This window comes from Protopterus annectens, chromosome 12.part0 (genome assembly GCF_019279795.1).
Source record: "Protopterus annectens isolate FY-2018-M chromosome 12.part0, PAN1.0, whole genome shotgun sequence".
Lineage (NCBI taxonomy): Eukaryota > Metazoa > Chordata > Ceratodontiformes > Protopteridae > Protopterus > Protopterus annectens.
In genome coordinates, this window is record NC_056746.1 from 570,496,266 (window position 1) to 570,522,280 (window position 26,015).

General features: G+C 37.4%; 1 protein-coding gene across 1 annotated transcript in view; it reads left to right on the forward strand.

Moving 5' to 3' along the window:
* Nucleotides 1-25,531, forward strand: part of LOC122816715 (alpha-N-acetylgalactosaminide alpha-2,6-sialyltransferase 2-like) — a 532,556-nt gene extending 507,025 nt beyond the window's left edge. The window contains exon 9 of the mRNA XM_044089704.1: nt 24,955-25,531. Within this exon, the coding sequence (XP_043945639.1) occupies nt 24,955-25,125 (171 nt within the window). The 3' untranslated portion in view covers nt 25,126-25,531. The remainder of the gene's footprint in view (nt 1-24,954) is intronic.
* The last annotated feature ends 484 nt before the right edge of the window (nt 25,532-26,015 follow it).

Consider the following 26,015-nt stretch of genomic DNA (forward strand, 5'->3'; position numbering starts at 1 on the left):
TAAAAGTGTTCCATTTTAAATGGGTCTATATTATAACATTGAAGTCTTACAACTTCGAATGTCATAATATCGAACCCAGTAGAGCGAAACACCAGAAAACCGAACAGTCAGAATAGCAAATTTTTTCCCAGGGAAAAGAATGTGCTGTTCCGACAAACATACACACAACACAAGCACACCAAAATAAATAATCCACACACACACACACTTCACAAAACCCTACACTAAACCATACATACACCACTAGCTATCCACTTACCTTAACCCAACCTTAACCCTAAGGTCCGTCACTATCGCACACTCACCTTACTCACTCCCTAACCCTAACTCACCTACCCCACCCTAACCCTCACTTCCACACAATCGCACACTTATCTGACCCGCGCCCTAACCCTAACTCACCTAACCTGCACCCAATCACACACTCACCTTCGTTCGCACACCTACCTTAACCCAGTCTGTAACCTTCGCTCCACAGTCGAGGAAATAGTGAAGCTGCAGAAATGGCCCACTGAATATTTTCCCTAGGAAAGTATTTGGTGTTCTGCAGCTTCGCTATTTCCAGCGTTCGTTCTACTGGGTTTGATATTATAACATTCGAAGTTGTAAGACTTTGATGTTATAATATAGACCCTTTTAAACACCCACAACAGGTCTAAGAGTATCTGGGTCTATGCAACTTAACAGTTAATTATTTTTTTACTTTTCAAAATAAGATAATCAGTTTGAATTAATAATCCTCCTCCCCACCAAAAAAGATTTGGCAGTATTCTGCAGACTACATATGATAATGCTTTGGTTAATTTATTCACGCTTGCTAGCATTCATTTAATGAGGTGTCAAGTTCCTCTGTGTTGGCAAGGTGGACAGCAATTATATGAAACTTAAACTCACAGTGACATGTAAATGTGAGAAAAATACTTTAAGTTAAACAAGTAAATTGTCTTTTTTGCCTTATTTTTTTAATTTGGGTCCCTATCACGTCATTGAAAACACATTCTGTCGAATGCGTTTTCACCTAACTTAAAATAGCGAACAGGCAAAATAGCGAAGCGGCTTTTCAGCGAATTCTTTCCCTGGGAAAGAAGTCGCTTGGCCACTTCATTAGTTTGCCATGTTTTGCACTATAGTGCGGTCTCGGAGTGCGGTCTCAGAGATTCCCTTAGCCGGTATGGCTCCCGAACGTAAATGTGCAATAGTTACTGACCTTAGGGTTAGGGTGTGGGTTAAGGTAAGTGCATATATAGTAATACATTTAGCGTTCACCTTAAGGTTAGAAGTAGGGTTTAGTTAAGTCTATATATGTTTACTTTTTTGGGGGGGTTAGAAGTAGGGTTAAGTTAGATGGATATATGTTTTAAACTGTTTCCTTTTTTATTTTGGGTTAGAAGTAGGGTTAAGGTAGGTGTGTATGTGTTGTAACTGTTTACTTTTTTTTTTTTGTTGGAACAGCAATTTCTTTCAATATGAAAGAAATCGCTGTTCTGAGCTGTTGATATTTTCAGCTTTCAATGAAATAGGGTCGATCAATCATTGTTCACTGCTTTCAGCATTTGATGATCTGATATAGACCCATTTAACTTAAATCATTCTATTAAAAACTGCTTAATTATGACACTAAATACTGTAAATTCGATGTCAGGGTTATCCTACTTTGTAACAATAATGCAGTGTACAGTCTGCTTTTCAAGCAATGTACGCATGAATGTGAAAAGGCAGTTGGCATAACTAAATGCAAGGTGGAACACAACACAATCAGTGCTGTAGGGGTGAAAAGATTAACACAGTGAAGCAAAGCAGGGTTGTTACTGCTAGAACTGGAAACTGCACATGACAACTGAATATTGGTGTTAAGGAACAGCACTCTGTGTTCAAGTATAGTGTACATCCACAGGACAGCTCTGTAGCGTGGGTAATGGTACCCATTGGAAAGAATCATGTCTAATTCAGGGGTATATTCATCACCTATTGCTTCCCTCATCAATGAAACAAACTTTTCTGCATATTAGACAGTGGAAAACCCTACCAAAATGTTTTATTATCTGGAGTAGAGCAGCTTTTTCAGACTCGGCCCAGGACTTGCACACTGTTGCACAGTTAGGCAAATAGAGGCTATGGAGAACCAAACCTTAGAACACAGGAAACAGCTTAGACCTCAATTAGATGAATTGATGGGATCCCATACATTCATGCCAGAAGTCACTAATTACAATTATCTAACTATACCTAGCTAAACATTATCACATCTCTAGCCTCCCTTTTCCTTAGCTACTTATCATTTCTTCCCATTTTACCAATTTCCCTCCTATTTCCATTCCATCTAGCATAAGCCACACTGAAAATATAGTTTCTATCTTCCAAATTAATTGTACCTGCTAATATCAGGAAACATTACAAGCATTCAAAAAACACTGTCTCAGATTACAGGAATTCAAGGGTCTCGTAGGTCATTTAGGCTGATGCTCAGGTTTGAGCTTAAATATGATTTTTGGCAGGCAGCTGTGGAAAGGGAGTGGGTGGGTGATTTTAAGGATAAGGTTAGAGAAAGGAAGAGGCATTTTAGGTTTAGGGAGGGAAATAGAGTTATAGGGTTAGGGAGCAGAAAAGATTTTAGGATTAGGGAGCAGGAAGGGAGTTTTAGGGTTAGTGAATGGAAATGGAGTTTTACGGTTAGGGAGCAGAAAGGGAGATTTAGGATTAGGGAGTGGGAAGGGAGTTTTAGCGTTAGGGAGTGGAAATAGAGTGGAAGTTTGAGCACTTGCTTTTTTAGCAAGTGACAGTAAACAAGTGCATTGTGAACTGCTAGCATACTAGTACCTGTAGTAGACCCCTAATACCATCTTCTGAACTCTTAGCTCGCCTTCAAGGTTTCCTCTACAATATTGTCAGCTAAATCTACAAAAGTTGACATGCCTTGTACTTAGTATAAACCTAAAAACCTGTGACTTCAGTGGGTATTCTTCCTGCAGGTGGTTACTACCAGTTATAGAACCACTTGCCCTTCTCAGCCCACTTGTCAAGTTACCGAAGTCAGTAAAACAAATCTTCCACTATGTGCTATACTATTATATCCTAAGCAGTACCCAGCATGAATTCAACATATTATGATGCTGGCACAGCACTAACTCAAATAAACTAGACCAAAATCTTACAGATAGGTAAGAGAAAGCACATCACAGAACTTTCCTTGACTTATCAAAAGTATGTGACTGGACCTGTTACCCCACCCTCACCCTTCCAATGTATAGGCTCACTGTGCTATGTGTCACCACCTAAGGCCTTGTCTTCATTTCTGATTACTTGCAGCAAACAAATTTGGGAATTTGCTGGCCAAGAGTGATCTCTGACCAAAAGCACACAACATCACGTTTCAAATGATGATCTCTCCTGGGGACTTTTCCTTTTCTTATATATTTTTTTTAAACAACAGGGCATAACACTTGTCACTCAGGCCTACTTCAATATGTTGATGACTCAAACTTCTCTGTTCCACAAAATTCGCAGAAATTCATTTAGAGGTGACTGCATTCACATTTTTGTGCATTATAATACTGGTATGAAATGGAAGATCTTGCTCTTAATTCTAATAAATATTATCTGTATTTTGGCTCCATATTGAAATTCTGAAACTCCTATCCTGTCTTGGTTTGTGGTTTACTGTGGAGACAAACCTTAGTACACCTCAATGTAAGGAAGTACACATCTGTTTTTATTCATGTCGCCACAAATGTTCTCATCTATAAGGATTCTCTGAGTGTTAGTAGGGAACTTACAACCTTCTTAGTATAGCTTGTACTGGTATTAGGATGTATTTTTCACAAATCAGATATAGAAAGGAGAGCCAGGTCACCATGAATGAAAATATTTTGGGGGTAAATACATACATGAAAAAAACTGTCCCGTTTTAAAAATGGAAATGTTTACAGCATCCGAGCCTAATTTGGGGTATGCATGTGTTCAGACAGGATGGCATGTATTTGTCAAGATCAGGGAAGAAAATTTTTCCAGAAGATATTTTGCAATATTTGACAAACACAAGGCAGCATTTTTGCAAGGACGAAAATTTAACAGTTCACAGATAGCAACATTTGATGCATCTCTGATGGTTGTTAATGCTAGGAACATTAATAATAAAGTTTTATTATTGGAAAATTTGCTATGTTCACATGAGATTGATGATCTTATTGTTTGTGACACATAGTTAAAGAACAATGACTGGAAACCAGTTCTGTCAGGATATAAATGTTTTTACTGTACCAGACATTCTAACAAAAAAATCAGGTGGATGTATTATGATAGGGATTAAAGATATTGATGAAACCTGTGGTTATTACATGTTCAGTTATAACATCAATACTGTAGTTTGTGTAACTGTAAAAATAAAGACAATCCCAGAACATATAACAATCATTGGAGTGTATAGACCACAAAAGTCAAGTACTGCTGACCTAGAGGAATTCATACATTTCTTGCATGAAACGAGGGACGAATAATAGTGTCTGAGGACTTAAATTTACCAGAAACAGACTGGAATAATATTGATTCAGCAACATTAGTAAGGAAATTATTCACAACCTATGCTCATAAACAGCAGTCTTCAGATTGTAAAAAAAAACTACCAGGGAAAGGAACATAATAGACATTGTGTTTTTAAAGAAAATACTGTTACTTCATGTCAAGATTTACCACTGTTGATGTGCAGTGATCATGGGGTTATAATGTTAATTTGTTGCTAGATAATTCTGCCAAACTGAAATCTAAACCAATGCGCAGAAGATTAATTACTGATTATATGGAAGCAAAACAGTCACTAGGTAAAACTAATTGGAGTGACGCATTCAGTGGAAAACTGCAGAAGGAGTATTTTGAATTGTTTGAGTACAAAAAAAAAAAAAAATGTTTAACATCAGGGTATAGGCATACAACGCCATGGGGAAATATCTCCATAATGACAAAATCCTGATTAAGGTGAGAGACAAAAAGTATAAGAAATGGAAAAGAGGTTGAACTATAACTTTGAAAACTGAAATAAACAAGCTGGATAAACAAAGTGAGTACTGTGTAAGAATACATCTCATCTCACAAATTAATTTATTCAAAAACAAAAAACAAATGCTATTACCAAAAATATTCGGGTTACTTACTAGATATAATTCTTGACAAATAAAATTTGCCTACAAATTGTCATGAAAAGCTAACCTTTAAATAAGAAATGAATGTAGTATAACCAGTCTTTCTTGCATCTTCTCTCTTCACTTAGTATATGTGTAACTAGATATTTTCCCTAAACATACAAATAAATGGTTAAATTTCTATTTTTACTTTCTATATAGACTACCCTCTTTTTCACTATCCCTTATGAGACCAAATGAACATAAGAATTTAAGTATTCTCATACTTTACTTGACGATGTAGTGACTTCTTGTGTATATATTGTATATATATATATATATATATATATATATATATATATATATATATATATATAATTTTCTCAGAATGAGATTGTTGTCTGTTTTCTTTAGATGGGTATTTGTATTGTTTATTTGTGTTTTTGAGTTACTGTATTGTCGTTATTATTTGAAAAAAGAAAATTGAAAAGAGATTTTGGAAAAAAAAAGATCAAGAAAAACTTAAAGAAAATTTATCTAAAGATATTGAGCATAATAGGAAACCATTTTATAGATGCACAAGATGTGGACGGAGTAAAGACATACAAATTGATAAACTGTGTGTAGATTCTAAAATTTATTTGCAGTCACAACAGATTATAGATATATTTACAAAATCTTATGCAAAAACAGTTTGGGTCCATAGAGGGAGTTACAAGTTGTTCTAATGATATGCAGGTAACCTCAGATACTGGAATCAAAACAGATTATATTGAAAAAGAACTATGCAAACTGGATCCAAACAAAGCACTGGGAGGAGAGAAAATAAATAATAATGAACTCAGAACACTTCAGCAAGAACTTGTGGTACTATTATATCTGCTATTTACTGGGTCATATGCATATGAGGGGATTCCTCAAGCTTGGAGGCATGCACTTAATAAACCTGTCTTTAAGTGAAAGTGGAGTAGGACAAATCCAGAGTCATAGAGACCCTTAAGTCTACTTTCACACTGTTATTGTCAGAACTGAAAAGGTTGGGACTTGGAACCATATATCAGCTTGCATATGTTGTAAATATATCTGTTACCACCTGTAACATGATGCACTATAACAATATAATAACAGCTATGAATGAAAAATTCTGCTGTGATGTAATTTATATAGATTTAACTTCAGCATTCTTGGTTACAGTCAGGGTATCCCATAGTGCTCTGTTCTAGGCCCTTACTTGTTTAGATTGTATCTTTCAGACCTATCTGAATTGTTCTACATTCTATATGCAGATGACCTGAAATTGGATGAACTGATTATATCTGTTACAGATTGGGCATGTCTGCAAGAGAACTTGACTAAATTGACCATTTGGGCACAGGGGAATAATATGCTGATAAATACATTAAAGACTAAGCATATCAGATTTGGGAGACATAAATTGAAAGTTGATTATTTAATACAGCACACAGTGATTGAAACTGTAGATTCATTTAAGGACTCGGGTATATGGGTAGATCCAGCTTTGAGTTTTTCTAATCATATCAACTAATTGGTTAATAATAGTTATAGAACTATAGGTTGTATAAAAAGATTTATAAAGTCTAGGAAATCAGAAATGATGAAATCATTGTTTATTAGCTACAGTACACCCAAACTTGGGTATGGAGTAACAATATGGAAACCTTATAAGAAAACAAGCAAGAATAAACTGGTAAGAGTACATTAGAAATATACCAAGGGCATCTGTGTATGAGAAAATGTATGTTATTATGAAAGTCAAATATATCTGGACTTTTACAACGTCTCATAGATATTTAACAGGAGATCTTATCCGGGTATATAAGGCCTTTAGAGACAATTATCTCTGTGAATGTTTGGGGTTATCAAAAGGTAGTAGCGAATCATCAGACAACCTATGTAAAAGATTCTATAAGAAGGAGAAGTGCACTAATTGGTTCTCTGAGAGATCAGCTGATGCCTGGAATAGACTACCAAATTACATTAAAGCAAGCACTAGTTTAGATATTTTTAAGAACAGTCCAGAACGTACAACTGTTTTGGTGGATTAGCAAGCTAGAAGAGCATTAATGCCCTGCTTGAAATATTTGTATGTATGTATGTGATGTTGAAAATTGCTGTTCTTTAAAGCTGTTTTTGTATAGTGGGCAACTCCCCCCCCCCCGTGTACCCTAGTATGGGAGGCTGCATCCCCTGCTTATACTTACTAATGCCAAGCTACGTCGGGGGGGGGGGGTACTCCTATACATAGCTATGTCAGATAAAATATATGCACGTCAGCATTTTCCCTCATTCATTCTCACTAGTCTCGGACTCTCACTAACAAGTCTCAGAATTAAAAATGGTTACCATTTTTTTAGAACTGAAATCCTTCCAAAGAATGCAGTCACTTCATTCAACATTTCTAGCACTCGGTGCAAAATCGCTGAAGTTATAATCCATATAAAATACGTTGGCTTCCTACTTGATAAGAAAATAATTTATTGCAAGCATATGCAGATGGTCAGCCACTGGAAAAATAAAACAACAGCCTTTCATGTTACTGAAACTAAAGTTAGGAAAAAAATAACTCATTATTCCAGATCTCACAGTTAATGGCATAGTTCTTAAGGCTCCCTGCAGAGCTGCAAGAATTAACTAGATTGTTTTTATTGAACATATCGCTGCACTTCTCTCTTTGCTTGTGCTTAAAAATAATGTAAGAGTATATACCTCTACTCAGTTCAACAATAAACACAGCAGGCAATACGCTGCAGATTTTTTTCCCCGCATAAGTAACTTTTTGTTTGCAATAGATAAAAATGAGTACTATTGTACAACAAATATTTGTAAACATTGCATTCTTCATGTTTAACTCCACTCAGGTAAACATTAACTAACCAGAACGTTATACATTTCTTGTATATATAGCTATAGATATAGATGTAGATAGATATATAGAGACAGATAGATAGATACATCATTTATCTGTCCTTCTCAGTGGTTTATCTTTCATTCTGTACTTGTTTACCTTTTTCCATCTTCTCCTCTGCATAGATATTCTTTGCTTTCTGCTCTTGGAAAAGCAGCATGCTTGCTTTTAATAGTGACATTCTTACCAACATCATGCCATTATCTACCGTATTTTTTGTGGGTGAATGAGTTAAAATGTTCCTGCTCCTTTCTCAAACAATATTAGTTCCAGTGAGTAGGTTCTCACCATCTTTTCACTTTTCCTAACATCTTTCTTCAGTAAGACCAGGCCAAAGGTATCAGTTTACATGCAACACGTTTACCTCATCTTCCCTTTACCTTCAGTGTTATCCATTCTGCACTGGTTCTGTTCTTTTAACTTTTGTGAAAGCTATACCAGATCACAAATCATTGCAACCTCTGCCAAGCAAATCTCCTTTCATCTGGCCTCTTCGTCCCTTTCTGTACATAGGCAACCTTTACCTTTTTTTGACTGAAAGAGGTTCTTAACTCCTCACAAAGAGACACTCGAGCTTCATACTACCCAAATAAGAGAACTCGGATTAATCAATGTCTTTAAACTCACTACTTCACACAGCCAAGAGCAACATGTGAACTGATGTTCATTTGTTTTTATTCATCATTTTACATTCCACTAAATGCAAGCCACCTTCAGAGCAGGCTTACTCAGTCATCGGAAGCAACCCTGTCAGTGACACCACATGAAAAACACAACTGCTTTCAGCTCTCCACTACTTATTTAAGTAATCTATACAAAATAAAGTCAAGTCATTCATAATTTAACTTACTCTCACTTATGTCTCCCCACTCCTTTGTTAAGTGATTGTCAATTTACAATTTCTATACACATTTCACACTTGTCATTTTCTGGTTCTCTTTTAATAACCTCTATGTTTCTTTTTCTTTCCTGGAGTACTTACACTGACTGCTAATAAGGATAACTTTTCTCCTAGTTAGTTTTTCATGTTTCAGAGTCATTTATTACTCACCTCCTGGTGGTCACCTCCCAATAAAAGTGTAGCCTGGTCTATCTGATATACATTATCTCAGGAAATGTAGAAAATGATGCAGTATATATCATTAATCAACTCTTACATAGCAAAAAATATTATTTAATATGTTTTTGCATGCTGCTATAACAATATTAATAAATACTCAGTACTACAGCCAGAGCCAGATCTAGCACTAAGTGACCTAAGCAGTCACCTAGGGACCACTGGCTTGGGACCCCAGTGGCCACGGAGGTTGCCAAAAAACTTACATTTTTTCTTTAAGGATGCACACAGAGTGAATTCTTAGTAGTGTATGTGTGTGCATCTTTAGTATGACAACATAGGCACATTTAAACATTGGAGCAGAGAGCATTACTTTTAAGAGATGAGATGAACACACTTGAGTGTGTGTGTGTGTGTGTGTGTGTGTGTGTGTGTGTGTGTGTGTGTGTGTGTGTGTGTGTGTGTGTGTGTGTGTGTGTGTGTGTGTGTGTGTGTGTGTGTGTGTGTGTGTGTGTGTGTGTGTGTGTGTGTGTGTGAAATGCCCCAGTTAAGGATGGCAGGTTAGTTAACTTATTCAGGCTCAAACCCTGTAACCTGAATACAGGACCCTAGAGCCTGAATGCTCTACACCAACTGCCGAACTGTCATTTGCAAGTGCATTTCAAGGGCTGTTGAGTTTGCTATGAGGAGGCCCTGATCCATTGTCCCACCTAAGGCCCCATTTGACCATGATTTAGCTCTAACTACAGGATATTAACAGGATCGTTACTTTTACAGTAGATGATTCCCATGAAACCTAGCCTGCTAGCCATAAGTGATATGTAGTATAACTTTCTCTCTTTGCCTTTATGTTATGTACATACATTGAGTGGAAAATGTCATTTGTCCTTACATTAAATATCCATAAATGAATAGTCAGATATTCCTTCTGATTGTTCACTTGAAGCTTATTTAAAATTATTTCCTAAGTCAGTTCTAGAGTATACCTTTACATACTAATGTAAATGTGCCACTTGGGGGTCGGGGGGCATAACCTTCCTGAAGAAAAGCTCTTTCATTTACTTTTAACAAGTTGAGTCTTGACAAGGGTGGGAGGTCGGCATAATGGTTAAGGTGTTTACCTTACAAACACAAGGGTCAGGCTTTGATTCTCACATGGGTTAATTGGCTAGGCTTAAAATGGCTCACAAGGGCAGTTAGCCTAGCACTAACCTATGAACCTATAAGTTGAGAAGATGATATTTCCCTTGAGAAGCATATGCTAGCTTTCACTAGAGTTCCGAGCACAGATTTATGTGATAAGTTAAAGCAAAGTATGAGTTGTTACTATTATACTGTGATGTATATAGTAAATTTTAATGCAAGCCACAGTAGTGTAATAAAGTACATGGGTGGTAATTAGTTGCTTTTATACTCCTGGACAGTGCATTATAGTCCATAAAGGTATACCCTAGAATATAGCAAATTAACTCCAAGGAAGCAGCGACTTAGAAAAAAATCTACCACATACACACACACTCTCACACACACACACACACACACACACACACACACACACACACACGTGGAATGCACACTTATGAGCACTTTAGAGGCTAGCCAGCATGTTTTCTTAAGACTTTCTATTTTCATGACCTAAGTTATACCGGATTCATATCTATTCATCTGATAATCAGACCTAATGATCCACCATTACCTAGCTTGCCACTGTTGTCAAAACTTAAAAAAATCACTCAAAAATATCAATATTTATTTCAAATTATATTAGGGCTGTAATCAAAATAAGCACATCTGTCTTCAAACACTCCAAAGTCTGAAGGTATGAACCTGTCTCTTTTTTTAGTTCAGTTTACACTTATTTAACCATTTAGGTTTGCCTATCATTTGCCATTCAAAACACGCATTATGAAAGACAAAGTTATACTCTAGAGGTATATATGTCACATAAAAATCTGCCTTGATCACTTTTTACAGGATTGTACCCTCCTTTGTCTACTTTTCTTAGTCTCCAAATTAAATGTTAGTCACTAAGATAATACAGGTGCCTATTATTTTCAAATGTTCGTAGCTTCATAACTTTTTATAGGATCTGTTGACCTTCAAGAAGTCTGATGGCCATGATCCTGTTTTGGAATTTTCTGTTGTCTTTGCACTTATCGATATTATTTTAACTTATGTTGCTAAGATGCAATATTTTATTGTAATTGATAATTAATTCCAAAGATTCTGGCAGTAATGGGGTAATGAGTCTCTCCATGCTTTCTCTTATTTATGTTAATTTTAAGCAGTAGCTTTTCAGCTCCACTGCACAGTAGGATGAAGCCCTGACTGAAACTCAGACAACCCATGACTGGCCAGTGATGTAGGCAATGAAGAATGCAATATGGTAATGTGTTAGTAGCAGTCAAGGCTCACTAACCAATCCTTGATAACTGAAGGCTGTGTGTTATTGCAGGTTCACCAGTAGCATTTGGGCCATGACAAGGGTATTCAAGCTAAGCAAGCCAAGCAATGTATGTATGTATGTATGTATGTACGTCTGCTGCAGCAGAGTCAGCCATGCTCAGCAACTTGAATGTTTGAAAGGCTGTTATGGTCAAGCCTATCAGTTGTCGCGTAGACCCAGCCATTGTTGACTCCCCAGTTCCATCTCTTGCTAAAAAAGGAACTAATTGGCCAGTTATGTCATAGGAACTTTGATGGTTGTCAGACTATGGGAATAAAAAGTATCATTAAAAAAATTGAAACAGTAGGTTCTTGGATCATGTACTTATTCTTTTCGATGTATGTTCAATGTACAAAACTTCAAACAACATCAGGTCAGACATGCTTTTATATATCAAGTACATTAAGATGTAACTTATAATAATACCACTAAAGCATTAAAATCCTTTTTTTTCAAATGAAACATATTTAATTGCCTCTAAAATAAGTTTACATCAATATTGTTTTGTACTGTTGCACTTTGTTTGCACTCATCAGAAAACATTTACATCTTTACTTCTTATGGTGAGGATATTGCTCACAAACACAGCTGCAGTATGCCACTTGTTATTGCTTTCCAGGAACCTCAAATACTATTTCCCTGTTGTCACTCAGAAAGTTAATCCGGCCATCTTATCATACAGTCATGAAGAGCATGGTATTTAGTTAACTTGTTTAAAGCATTTAATTCTTCATCGGTATCCTAAATAATACCAAGACGTATGTCAGCATCGAGAACTTCTAAAACAGTTTCATACTAAGTTAGTGAGGTGCAGTCTTAATAGTACTGTAAAACAACCACGAATACTGATGCAAGTCAGCTTTGTAAAATATAGATAGCTTCGAAATATGGTGCATATGACCAATATCATGTGACTGAAGCAGTAATTTTCAGACTTATGATAGGATCCAACTTTATAAATAAACAGGAATAATATGCATCTGTTTTCTTTGTAATGGTACAAAACTACAGCACAGATATTATTTAAGTAATAAACTAAAACAGAAACTAGAAGAGGCCTGCAATAAATTACTAGAGGTGAGTTGAATATTTTTTTTCTGATGAAATAATCATTTCTGAAATAATTATAAAGATACTCCTGATAGTGCATGAAAAGTGCAGCCGAGACAGGTCAACAGAGTCATCAGTTTTCATGAAACAAACCAGTAGAAGGTGATTATAGACAGTAATATCTTTATTTTCCACAGACATGCCATATAAATGTTTTTATGTTATCAATTCAATTATAGAGTTTTATAGACATCTGGTTAAAATGTATGCTATTAAATGTGCTAGGTGCCAAAACCTAAAGATCATTGTTTAGTAACACTGGATAAATTGTCTAAAACATCAGTCAAGACAATATAATAGACTTCAATGAAGGCTTTTTTTAAATACACAATGTTTTAAATTTTATAAGAGGAAATCAAGCAAAGCATAAAAGCATTTCAGAATTTATGGCAAAGATTTCTAAACTAGCTGAGAATTGCAAGTTTGGAGAACTGTCTGTTTATGGCTGGGTGCTTTTTCTTCTGCTAATTTAGATGCTTTTGTTATAGTGCTGCTGACTCTTATGGGACTGTCTTTGATATTTCATCATAAATCCTGGTTACCATACCTGTGTACAGCACATCCAGGGCCTCAGCCTTTGAATCCCTATATTATTTACAGAGGTTACAGGCTGGAATTTGAGCTGAACGTGCACAATCTCGGTATTATCCTTGATGAAAAGCTGACATTTAACTATCATGAAGCTTGCAAGCTTCTATCTAAGGAATATTTTCAAGATTATGTGCCTGTTACCACCTGAAGACATAGCTTTGGTTGTTCATACCCTGGCTTGATCACAACTGCTCTAATTATAACCTCCGATGACTAAGGCTCCTGACAATTAACTTAACCAATTGCAGCTCATGCAACACTTCTGTCCAGTTACTAACAAGCATGCTGCATTACTATCACATTGCTCCAGCTTTTAGTGCCTTCACTAGCTTCTGGTTGAGGAACATATTACCTGTTCAGTTCTAGTTACAATATGAATCTCCAGTCTGAAAAAGCTGTTTGTACCACACTGTCCTTTTCATGCCATCTGTTCAGCCAACCATGAGCTGCTAATGATTCTGGGGTGCAGCTAAAATAATATGGGGGTCATTCCTTTGATATCATACCTTACACTTTTGGAACTTAGTAACTAGGTGATTCTGGCCCAACATTCTGTGGGTTTAAGACATCTTTTAAAGCCCACTTATCTGAACTGGCATTTTAACAAAACTGATTTGACTTATTGAATAATGCATATTTTTTATATTTGGTTATAATTTCCTTTCTGTATGTTTTAACTTTTACAACTACTGCTTATTAAATTACATAAAATCCTGTAAAACGATGCTGTTACAGGGGTGCTTGGAATTTGACAGGAAATTTTCCACCAAAATCAGAAGAAAAACAGCAGTAAACATTACCTTGAAAATGGTTGATTTACATTTCAGTTTCAAAAAAGGGCAATGCTAAAGAGTGCTCACATTATCAAACAGTTGCACTTCTCACAAGCTAGCAAGGTAATGCTCAAGATCAGGCAAGCTAGACTTGGGCAATACATGGATCAAGAAACACCAGATATACCCAGTGGGGTTCCTATTATTTCCTCGAAGACATCAAACTTGAAACTATGAAATTTGAAAACATCAAACGTCCACATAAGCCATTGCTTTCCTTGGGAAAGAAATTGCTTGGCAATCCACGTCAGTTTGCTGTTTTACACTCTGTGGTGCAATCTCGGAGTTGGTATATTTAGTTAGGGGGGGTGGCAAAGCCCCCCACTTTGCAGTGTTTGTGGTTATTTGTTGGTGTTTGTAGGGCAAGCAATTTCTTTCCAAGGGAAAGAAATTGCTTATTTGGAGTTGCAATATTTTGAAAGTTCACAGTTTTGGGATTGATGAAGAGGCATTCGATGGAACACCTCTTTGAGGAAATAATATAGACCCACCCAGTGATTATAGAAGGGGCAGAGGTACAAGGGATCAAATTGCCAACATCCACAGGATAAGGTGGAAAACAATGGAAATTCAGAAATATATTTATTTTTGCTTTACTGACCACTGTAAAGCCTTTTCTAAAGCCTTTGACTGGGTGGACCATAACAAATGGAAGAAGGTTCTTACAGAAATGGGAATTCTGGGTAATTCTTAAGCAATATGTATGCAGAACAAAAAACAACAGTTAGAACCTAATATGAAATAGAGTGGAAATGGAGTACCCCAAGGCTATATATATTGTCACCCTACTTATTCAGTTTATATGCTGATTATGTCATGTGAAATACTGGGTTAGATGGAACAGATGCTGGAATCAATATTGCTAAAAGATGCAGATGGTACCACTCTAATGGCTGAAAGTGAAGATGAATTGAAGAGCCTGTTGATGAAGTTAAACGCAGAAAGCACAAACGCCAGCTTGTTGGCCAACATCAAAAAACTAAAATTATTTAATGTTTCCCTTTCGGTCATTTGCAAATAGATAGGGAAGAAAATGGAGGCAGTAACATTTTATTTTCTTAGGCCCTCTGCAGATGGCGATTACAGCCATGACATTAAGACACTTGTTTTATGGAAGGAAAACTATGGCAAATCTGGATAGCATTTTAAAGAGCTAAGAAATCACACTGTAAAAAGGCTTCCATAGAGTCAAAGTTATAGTTTTCTCAGTAGTAACAAATGGTTGTGAGAGCTGGTCTACAGGTAAGGCTGTGTGTTATAAAACTGATGCTTTTGAACAGTGATATTGGAGAATTTTTTTTGAAGATTCCATGTACTGCAAGGGAACTGAATCAGTCAATACTTAAGGAAATCCAGACTGGTCAATGTAAAGCCTGACAGTAAAACTAAAAGTCAAATACTTTGGTCATATATTGCAAAGCCATTGATGCAGGATAGGACTGAAGGCAAACAAAGAAATAGAAGTAGCTGGTAGTGGCTAAGGTGATGGACTAAATTTTTAAGAATGTAAAGAAGCAGTCCTTAACAGACAGGCCTAGAGTGCAAAAGTCCTTGAGGTCACAAAGAGTCCAATCTGACTAAATGGCTAAATAAGAATATCTATTTATTTATTTATTTGCAGATGGTTTGCCAGGATTGTCCAATGGGCCTAGAAGAACCCATTTTCAATGGAGTCCTGGGGAGAAAAGCTCCAAAAACAAAACAATAATTACAAAAAAATTGCAATTGAAGTTTTTTTTTTTTTTTTGTTATAGTAAGTACAAAAGTACTAGTAAAAAATTGCATTTAAGCATACAATTTCTAAAGTAAAAATGACAGTCAAAGTTTAGGTTATACTAATTACAGATAAAATATTTCATTTAACAGAGTCAATTTCTGAGATAAAAAGTATCAGCATTGTAAATCAAGAGTAGTTGTTTACACATGGATCAGTACCTGCTAAAACCATGCATGGAATCGGAGAAGACTGAGATGAAGAGAGGAGAAAGAGATAAAGTGGGATGGGAGCAGGAGCATTCCCACTGAGAAATTAGGTGTGAGTGAGTTTTTAAAGGAAGAGAGGTTTGTGGTGGTACAGATGGATGGAGGTAGGGAGTTCCATTGGTGTGCAAGGGCGAAGGACAGGAGATTTTTGCCTGAGGGACGGGTAGGTTTATGCAGTTCTATTAGGTTTTGATTGTTAGATCTTAATAGTCTTTCAGGGAGGTGCATTTTGAAGGTTGAGGATAGGGAGGGACAGAGGGAGGGGGTGAAGATGAGTTTGTGGGCATGAGTGAGTTGGGTAAAGGAGAGATAATTAATTAGGAGCTCTAACCAATTTAATTGATGAAGGGCTAGACAGTGATGGGTAGAAGACTTTTGGCTTCTTGCAAACTTTGCAATTTTGTAATAGCAAGAGGAGAGTTTTGTCTTAAGAGAGGATTGTAGGTTTGTTAGAAGTGCAGCACCATAAAGAAGAGAAGGGATGAGATATGTGGTAGAAAGAATAAACTTAGTAGAAGGAGTAAACAGCGATTGTTGCAGTAGAGCATGCCAAATTTTTGGTGGGTTTTTTGATATTTATTTGTAGGTGAGAGGTGAATTTGAGCTGGTCATCAATGAGGACTCCTAGTAATTTAGCCTCAGATACTAATTCGAGAGATGTATTTTTATGGCTTTTGATGGAAAAGGAATTTTTGTCAATGATTGTTGCTTTTTTAGGGATAAATGAAGTAGTTTGGTTTTTGAGGCATTGAGTGCTAGGTGATTATCTAACATCCAGTGTTATGTGGTAGAGAAAGCTTCTTGTGTGAGCTTTATTAGTGTGGGGATGGAGGTGGCAGAACAGATTATGGCTGGATCGTCGGCATATTGGATACGTTTTACATTAGGGATTGAGCAATGGAAATCGTTTATGAATACATTGAAGAGGAGGGGACTCAGTATAAAACCCTGGGGGACTCCTGAGGGGGTGTCAAGGAAGGAAGAGGTAACTCTTTTCCATTTGATTGCTTGATGTCTATTTGAGTGATAACTATCGAACCATTTGAGGGTGGAGAGGGATAGATTTAGTTTAGAGAGTTTAGCTAGGAGACGGTAGTAAGATATTGTTTCGAAGGCCTTAGAGAGGTTGAGTAGGAGAGTAGATACTATGCAGCCAGAGTCACAGGCTTTGTTAACAATTTCTAAGAAGGAAAGAAGGGCAGTGGTAGTACTGTGGCCAGGTCTAAATCCATGCTGTGTTGGAGTAAGTAAATGATTGTCGGTAAGGTAGGGAAGAAGTTGAAGATGGATACATTTTTCAAGGAGTTTAGAGATGGGGGACAGGATGGCAATAGGGCGGATGTTTGTAAAATTATTATTGTTACGCCCTTTATGCAGGGGTATAATGAAGACCTTTTTCCATAGTTGGGGTACATGACCTTTTTGGATAGAGCGGTTGATTAGTATAGTGATGGGTAAGGCAACGACGTCAGCAGCTATAGTTAGAAAGTGTGAGGATATGTTATCAGGGGCATTAGAGCATGGTTTTAGTTTTTGGAGAAGTTTTTTATGGAAGGTATGGGTATGGGTTTTAAGGAGAAAGGGGGGTAGTTGGGAGGTGGAGGTATTAGGGAGTAATGGTAAAAGTGAGGCCAAGGGAGCGGATGTGGAGGTAGGGGGTGTAGTACTGGTAGAGAAGGACGAGGTTAGTTTGGAAATCTAGTTGATGAAAAATGAGTTAAATTGGGTGGCTAGATCTAAAAATGTTTTTTGAGAGCATTGAGATCTGGACAAGGGTTTTCTTTTTTGCCAGGGTTAAAGAGAGTGGAGATACCATTCCAGAATCTTTGTGGATTTTTTTTATGGTTATTTTGTAGTGAGATGAATTAAGTTTTTTGGTCTGTTGTAACAAGCTTTTTGACTTTATTGTGAAGTGATTTATACTCATAGAGAGTGGAGGGAGTCTTATTTTTCTGGTGGTGTAACCAAGCTTTATCTCTAAGCCACATGGCAGCCAGTGAATTTTTGGTTAGCCAAGGGACTGTTTTGCTTTTTATTCTTTTGGATTTAAGGGGGGCAGAGCTGTCTAAAAGGTTTAGGAAAGTTGAGTTGAAGTAGGTAACAGCATTTTCTAGGGGTAGAGTTCTTAGAGGGCTCCCGTTTATTGATTTTAGAGAGTTAGAAAAGGTAGTGGGATTGAAATTTTTTAGGTAGCAAGTATAGCTATAGTTATGAGATAACTGTAGGGGAGAAGTAAGGCACCGAGCAAAAGTGGGAAGGTGATCACTGAAGGAGTCAGGGAATGTGACACCGTCAGAGAAATAATGAGGGTGGGAGACTAAGATCCAGTCTACGATACTACCGCTGGAGTAATCTTTGGAAGGTCTGGTTATAGAGTTGATAAGTTTTGAGAAATTATAAAGGTTTGATATTTAGAGAGGTAGAGAGGGACTGAATAGAGGACCAGTTAATGTTCATGTCACCCAGTATTATAGTTTCATTGCTAATATTAGTGGAAAGCCAAGATAGGATATCTTCGAGTACTGAGATATTGTGTCCTGGGGGAATGTATAGTGAGGCTATGCATATGTGCTTGTGTCTATTTACTTGAAGTAGGCCAGAATTAATTTGGCGTTGGTGAATTGGAGGATGAGTTTAGTGTAGGGGGTAACTGATAAAGAGGATGAATAAAGCAGAGCTACTCCTCCGCCCTTTTGTGGGTTCTGTCTTTTCTGATAATGGATTAGTTGGGTGGTACTAATTCTGAGTCTTTTATATGAGGTTTTAACCAAGTTTCAGAAATAGACAAAATATCTGGCGTGTTATGCTGAAGCCAAGCATGGAGGTGGGGAATTTTGTTAGCTATGCTTTGGGCATTTAGAGATGTGAAAGGGTGGATTTGCAAGTAGAGTAGTGGGTATGGGGGCCAGGGTTTGGGTTTATATCACCGGATAGAAGGATAGTGATTAGGAGTTGAAAAATGCTGGAGAGGTGCTTGAATTGCTTATTATTGGAGTTGAGTGTTATTAGGTTTCTAAGGGTTTGGTTGGTTAGGGATGGGGTAGAGTGCATGTAAGGAGAAATCCATTTGTAGGGAAATAGTAGATAGTTATTGATGGGGTATAGACTGTGGGATATTGGAATGGGTGAGTGTGAGTGTATTATGGGAACTGTGTTCGTAATGTGATAAGATGGGGAATGGTGAGAGATAAGGGGCTGTGTAAGATAGATGTAGGATAGGGTTAGAAGAAGTAGCATTTGAGTTAAGAAGGATGTAGGTTTTGATAGCATGATGGAATTAGAGATGATATGAGGATGTATATCGTATTTAGTTGGTAGAGGATCAGGTTAGGTATAGTAATGAGGGAGGTGACTGGTGGGGGCTAGGGGGTGGGTGTAAGAGGGCAGGTGAGTTGAAGAAGTGGGAGTGTATTGGATAATGATGGAGAGGGTGTGGTCTGAAGAGTATAAGTGTAGAGGTGCTGGGGGCGGGTGGAAAATGGGGGCAGGGTAGAGGAGCGGAGTAAGCCCATAGGGCGAACGGAGCGAGAAGAGCCAAGAGAGGAGGTTGCCTACCAGGAACAATCAGTCAAATTGGAAGTTTAAACAGTAAGTATACGAGCCAGTACAGGTAAGGGAAAGTGGAATCTTATTTGGGGTAAGTTTGAACTGTAGCTAATGCAATGAGAATGCTAATAGTATAGCTAAACAATAAGTAGAGTGGGGAAGGTCTAAACCAAACCTAAAGTGATTGAGGGTATAGTTTGGAAAGGAAGGGTTTGAACTGCCACCTATTGGCAAGTCTAGGTATTTGCAGCTGAAGAGAGAAGTGGGAGAATATATGGAATGGGTGCAGGCTGCTAGCAATGCATGAAGGGGCACAACACTAGGCAGACTACTTAATCAAATGAAATAAGGCAATCAGTAGTTAAAACACATACACTGATGTGTCTTTAGGCAGCAGCAGGTTTCCTTTCCTCTTCTATAGGAACCCTTTTTGATGTTGTTTTTTATTTTGTTTTAGAGGTTGAGAGTTCAAGGTGGTGAAAAGGAGAACGCCTTGGGAGATGGGAGGGCAGGACATATCAATCTGTAAGGGAGAAAAACTTATTTAGTATTTTAATCAGAGAGGGGGAGGCAAAATTAATACAAAAGAACAAGCTGGGAATATCAGGAGAGATAGAGGGAGAGGCTAAAGGCTAGGATAAGCATTAGCATGAAGATGTATAGGTAGGGAAAAAGAAAAAAAAGTCAGTTAGGAAGGGGGGGTAACAGCAGGAGATAAGGGTAAACAGGCTAAGAAACAGCTGAGTGGACTAGGTTTAAGCAGTTAATGCACAGTGATATACCAGGTTACAAAGTTAATACAGCAGCAGTTTCCCAGGTTAAATCAATGTAACATAGAACTCATTTGTACAGCTACAACAGTGGAATATAAAGGCAGCAGGAATAAATGTAAGCATCACGTATTGCAGAGCATTTAAACAACAATAGGGCAGCAGCAGTGGTTACAATAACAGCGTCAGACAGCAGACTGCAATGAGGTAACAGTAGAAGATCGTCAAATAATGATAGTGAAATGCAATCACGGCTCAGCAACTATGCATCTGATGTTCATCTAATCAGATGCCATGCCTGACTTTAATTTAGTGAGAGAGAGAAAATGGTAGGGAAATGACTTATTCCACATCCTACTACTTGTAATATATAACAGTTAAAAATGGTAGAAAAAATAGCTTGTAGTAATTCAACAATGAAAAATGGTAGGAAGATAGCTTGTAATCTTTAACAGTAATATGGTATCCTCTGTTCTGCTAGACCTATCCAAAGCTTTTGACACCGTCTCCCATACCCACCTTCTAAACCATCGCTCTAATCTCAACCTTTGCCAAAAAACTCTTTCCTGGTTCTCCAGCTACCTTTCAAACAGGTCCCAAGCTGTGAAATGGGGCCAAGCCACCTCTACTTTCCTTCCTACCCCTACTGGAGTACCCCAAGGTTCCATACTTGGCCTATTACTATTCAATTATTAATGACTTCTACAAAGCCATTCCTAACACCAAAATTGTGCAATACGCTGACAATTCCACTTTGATCTGCTGTGCCTCTAACCTAACAGAGCTCCAAGCTCTGATGCAAAGTGCCTTCTCAACCACTGAAAACTGGATGCTCCAAAATCACCTCTCTCTAAATGCAAACAAAACTAAGATCCTCCTTTTCTCCCCCTCTAAATCCTCTTCTCTTGATAAAAACTCATTTCAAATTACCAGCTTTAACAACTCCACTATCGAGATCGTACCCTCCACCAAACTTCTTGGTGTTATGATTGATGACCAACTAAAATGTAATACTCATATCCAGCTGTTGTTATTTGTCTTTCGGCTTTTTCCTGGTAAGGGGTCGCCACAGCGGAACTCCAGTCCGCTAATGATTGGCAGTAGATTTTTATGAAAGGCCAAGGTGCCATCTCAATGCCCAACCTTCAACGAAGGCACGCCCATTTACGCACGCATGTCTTTCGAACGCTACCCAACCGCGGGGAAGATATGCAGACTCCACACAGAAGGCACTCCCAAGCCATGCCGAGAATCGAACAGGAGAACCTCTTGCTGTGAGGTAACAACGCTACCGTCATACCACCGCGGCATTTAATACTCATATCCAGCTAAACATTAAAAAAACACACATAAAACTTGGCTTACTGTTTAGAAACAACCACTTCCTCTCTCCTCCCACCAGACTAATTCTTGCCTCTACCTACCTCCTTCCCTCGCTACTGTATGGTGCTCCTCTGCTCACTAATTTATCATCCACACTTACCTCCAAATTGGAACAATGTTACAACAAAATCTCCAAATTTGCCACCAATGCCAAATCCTCCTCTCATCACTGCACCTCCCTTCACTCTCTAAACTGGCTTGAACTCCCCAATCAACTTGACTTTCTTCAAATCACCACAGCCCACAAATTATTGTTCCATCCTACTAACTGCCCTGCTCTTTCCAATATTCTACAACCTTATACCCCCCTTAGATCCTTTAGATCTTCTCACCAAAACCTGATCACCGTTCAAAAACCCAAGCGCCCAGGAGGTCAGCTTCTCTTATCCTTTACCCTAGCTAAAAAATGGAATGCCCTGCCCTCCACACTAAGGACCTGTAACAACCTTAATAACTTTAAAACCCAACTTCATTCCTACCTCTATCTAAACAGGAAATGCAACTGCACTCTTCAGCCCATACCTGTCAAGCTCTCCTCCCCCTTCTCTCCAGGCTAACCTCTTTACCTTCCTAACCTCACTTTTAAATATAGATAGCATAGGTAACTAAATAGTAAAATCTTGTTTTTATGCTATATGCCTTTTTTTTCCTCCTGAACAAAATAGAAATTGTTAGTGTTTATTCTTTTTTGTAGCAGCCTGTTATTTGTAAAACGTGTCTTTGAATTTTCATGTAATTAAACTTTGTTTCCTGTGGAGCTTTTCTCCCCGGGCCTCCACTGAAAACGGGCCCCCAAGCCCAGTGGAACTCCCCGGTAATCAAACTGGAATAAATAAATAAATAAATAAACAGTGAAAATGTAGGAAAATAGCTTATTCCACGTCCTACGTGTTATAATAATAACAGGATACCATGCTTTCCATTTAATATTATAAAAAACAGGGGTTCATGCTAGACTATAAATTGTGCAGATAAAATAATGTGGTGAATAAACCTGTTCACGTACTACTTCCTGTTATATTTAAAAGCAGAAAGCCCGGGGATGTAGTGAGTGGGGATCGCAATCACAGATTATTTAAGGGGCATGCAATAACAGCTCACAAAAACCCAAAGTTAAAAATAATGTGGCGAAATAACCTATCCACGTACTACGTCCTATTTTATTTAAAAGCAGAAAGCCCGGGGATGTAGTGAGCGGGGATCACAATCAAGGGGCATGAGATATGAGCTCACTAAAACCCATTATATGCGCACATTGCCCACTTGAGTCCTGGATGCTTAGTTTTAGCAGTGTAACAAACATGAATTTGCTTTTAGCCTTTTTTCATTTCCCCCTCACTCAAGTTCCACAACAAAGAGTTCAGACACATTAGACACACTTCTGTACATATTAAAGATAAAATTGCATATCATTTATGATGCTTATTGCAGCCTTAGAAATCCATGCTGGTATTTTTCATTAAATAGAGAATCATGCATGAAAGCTGATCTGAAATTCTTGAATGCTGTGTTCTGAAATGAAAGCCCTTAGCAGAATAAACAAAACAGAAATACCTTGAAAGTGTAGACTATGTAATTTGCTAATAATTATTGAGTTTCTGCAAAGTCCTGATATCACAGCACATAACACAAAACAATGGTACTGGTCCTGCAACTCTATTATATCTTGTGTTAAGGGACTAACATGCTATCATATGGATTTAGGACTAATGGACTGCACAAATGAACACTTATTTCAACCACATCAGTGCAACCTTCAATATATTAATTTGCTTATTAGCAAGACTAGTGTGTTTGCTTCCAAAACAGCATAAGTACCAATGCTTGTTTCCAAAACGTGTTCCCACCTGCACTAGGCCACACGACTCCTGTAACAGACAAGCAGGTGAATAGCAAAATGCAAATGAATGAGAGTTTCAGAATTATATTCCATAAAAAATACATAAATATATAAATGCATCTCAGAAATAGAACCTATTTAGTAACCCTCCACCTTTTTTTAGATTTCATTGAAGGTTGTAAAATAAAAGGCTGCAGTGATGAAAGTAAATTAATTTGATTTTTTGGTAAGATAATGTGGGAAGATTTTTACATATTGACCAGAATGCATACATAAAATGATCCCTAATTTGCTCTGTTGCGTCGCTTACTAGATAACATGTAGATCGATTAGACACAACAATTGCAGTGTGTTAAAATAAGTGGTTGTGCATAACAAAACAACGTGGCCAATAGTTATGGTATCAGAACAAGGAAAGAGGGTGTATTAATCTGGGACCTAGTTAAGATGTGGCATAAGTGTTTTTTCACAGTTAGGTAAACATCTAGCAGAAAATGTGTATCTGCATTAGCTTATTTAAAATTCTAGTTATAGAAACTTACCTTGTCATATCACAGCAGAAAAGGTCTGGCCAATATTTTTAAGTCTAGAAGCATGCTATAGATATGTCAGTGGTCTACTTTAAACACAGTAGTCAAAACACCTAACAGAATTCTAACTCATTTAGACTGTTCTCTGCATGTAACATTTCAGCTGTTTAGACAGGTTATGCTAAAACTAAAGCACAGAGAGTCAAGTCTACAAGCTGCTTAAAACCTATATTATGTAGGCCTGACTCTTGTGTTTTTCAGCCTCTGTAAACACACACACACACACACACACACACACACACACACACACACACACAGACTTGCATGCATGTTGTCAAACATATACTCATACATGTGTCCAAGTTCCAGTTGCTCATATGCACACACAAACACACACACACACACACACACACACACACACACACACACACACACACACATGCACACGCGTGCATACACACACACGCGCGCGCACAGGCACACACACACACACACACACACACACACACTTGCATGCATGTTGTCAAACATATACTTATACGTGTCCAAGTTCCAGTTGCTCATGTGCACACACACACACACACACACACACACACACACACACACACACACACACACACACACACGCATGTGCACACATATACCTACATTTGCACACAATTATATATTTTTTGCTCTGAGTTTGTTTTTCAGTTTATGATTTGATCAAATAATCATCCTGCTCACTGCACAAGTTGTGCCTTGCTTGCTAATTTCTAGTTAATGTTCACATAAGTTACTTTGTGTGATTACAGTTTTCAGAATTACTTGTGTTTTAATTTCTTACAGGTTAGTGCTTATGGATTTATCACTCCAGAGTATGGAAACTATTCTGCGTACTATTATGACAGAAAGTACACAAAACTTATATTCTATGGGAATCACCATCTAAAAATGGAAATGAACTTGTGGCAGAGACTTCATGAAGCTGGAGCCATAAAACTTTATATGAAGACTTAGAAACATACAGCAAATATGGTTATGTTGTTATTCTTTGCCTTTAAATATAATATTCAGAAAGAGTTCTTTATTTGATAAAATTCACTAACAGTTCTGTATTCTGGTAAGTATTTTACACGTGTCAGTTACCTGATATTGTGGATCCTCACTGTACCCACACTCGGACACCATGAATGACCAGATCCTGCAGCAACTAATACATGGACTGCCAACATTGCATAACATTCTGCACTGTCAGGAAAATACAGTTCAAAGTTATATTTGCAAATCATTTCAGCATTTCAGTCTATAAGATAATATTGTAGTTTAACAAACTGAAAATCTGAATACTTCTATTTGAATTGATTTTTCTGCATGATGTTTATAAATGATTTCTTACAAACAATAAAAGCATCATACACAATCCTATTGCTAGTTAAGGTTTGTTGCTTGGGTTCTGATGATATGATGATATCAAACAGAAGTCATTCAGTTGGTAATCTTTCTATGAATTACTACCACCTTGACACTGAGGATAACATGTAAATGCCAGTTAGATATAGGCAGCATTTAAACATGCATTATATAACACAAAAAGCAACAAAAATAGTATTTCCTTTTAAGAATGCCATTGGTATCAAACCACTCTAGTTCAGCTGTCACAGAATACTAATGTTATTGCAATCCTAAGCCAGAACAGGTCTATATTACATTGTCAAAGTTTTACAACTTCGAATCACTAGACATCAACCATTAGTGATCGAAGTTGCAAAACATCAAACAATGTAAAAAAAAAAACCAACGGAAAGTAAACTGAAAGGGTTTACGCAGGGGGGCAAGCCCCCCTGCACCCCCACACCACATGCTACTTAAATATACCAACTCTGAGATCACTCTTTAATGGAGTTAAG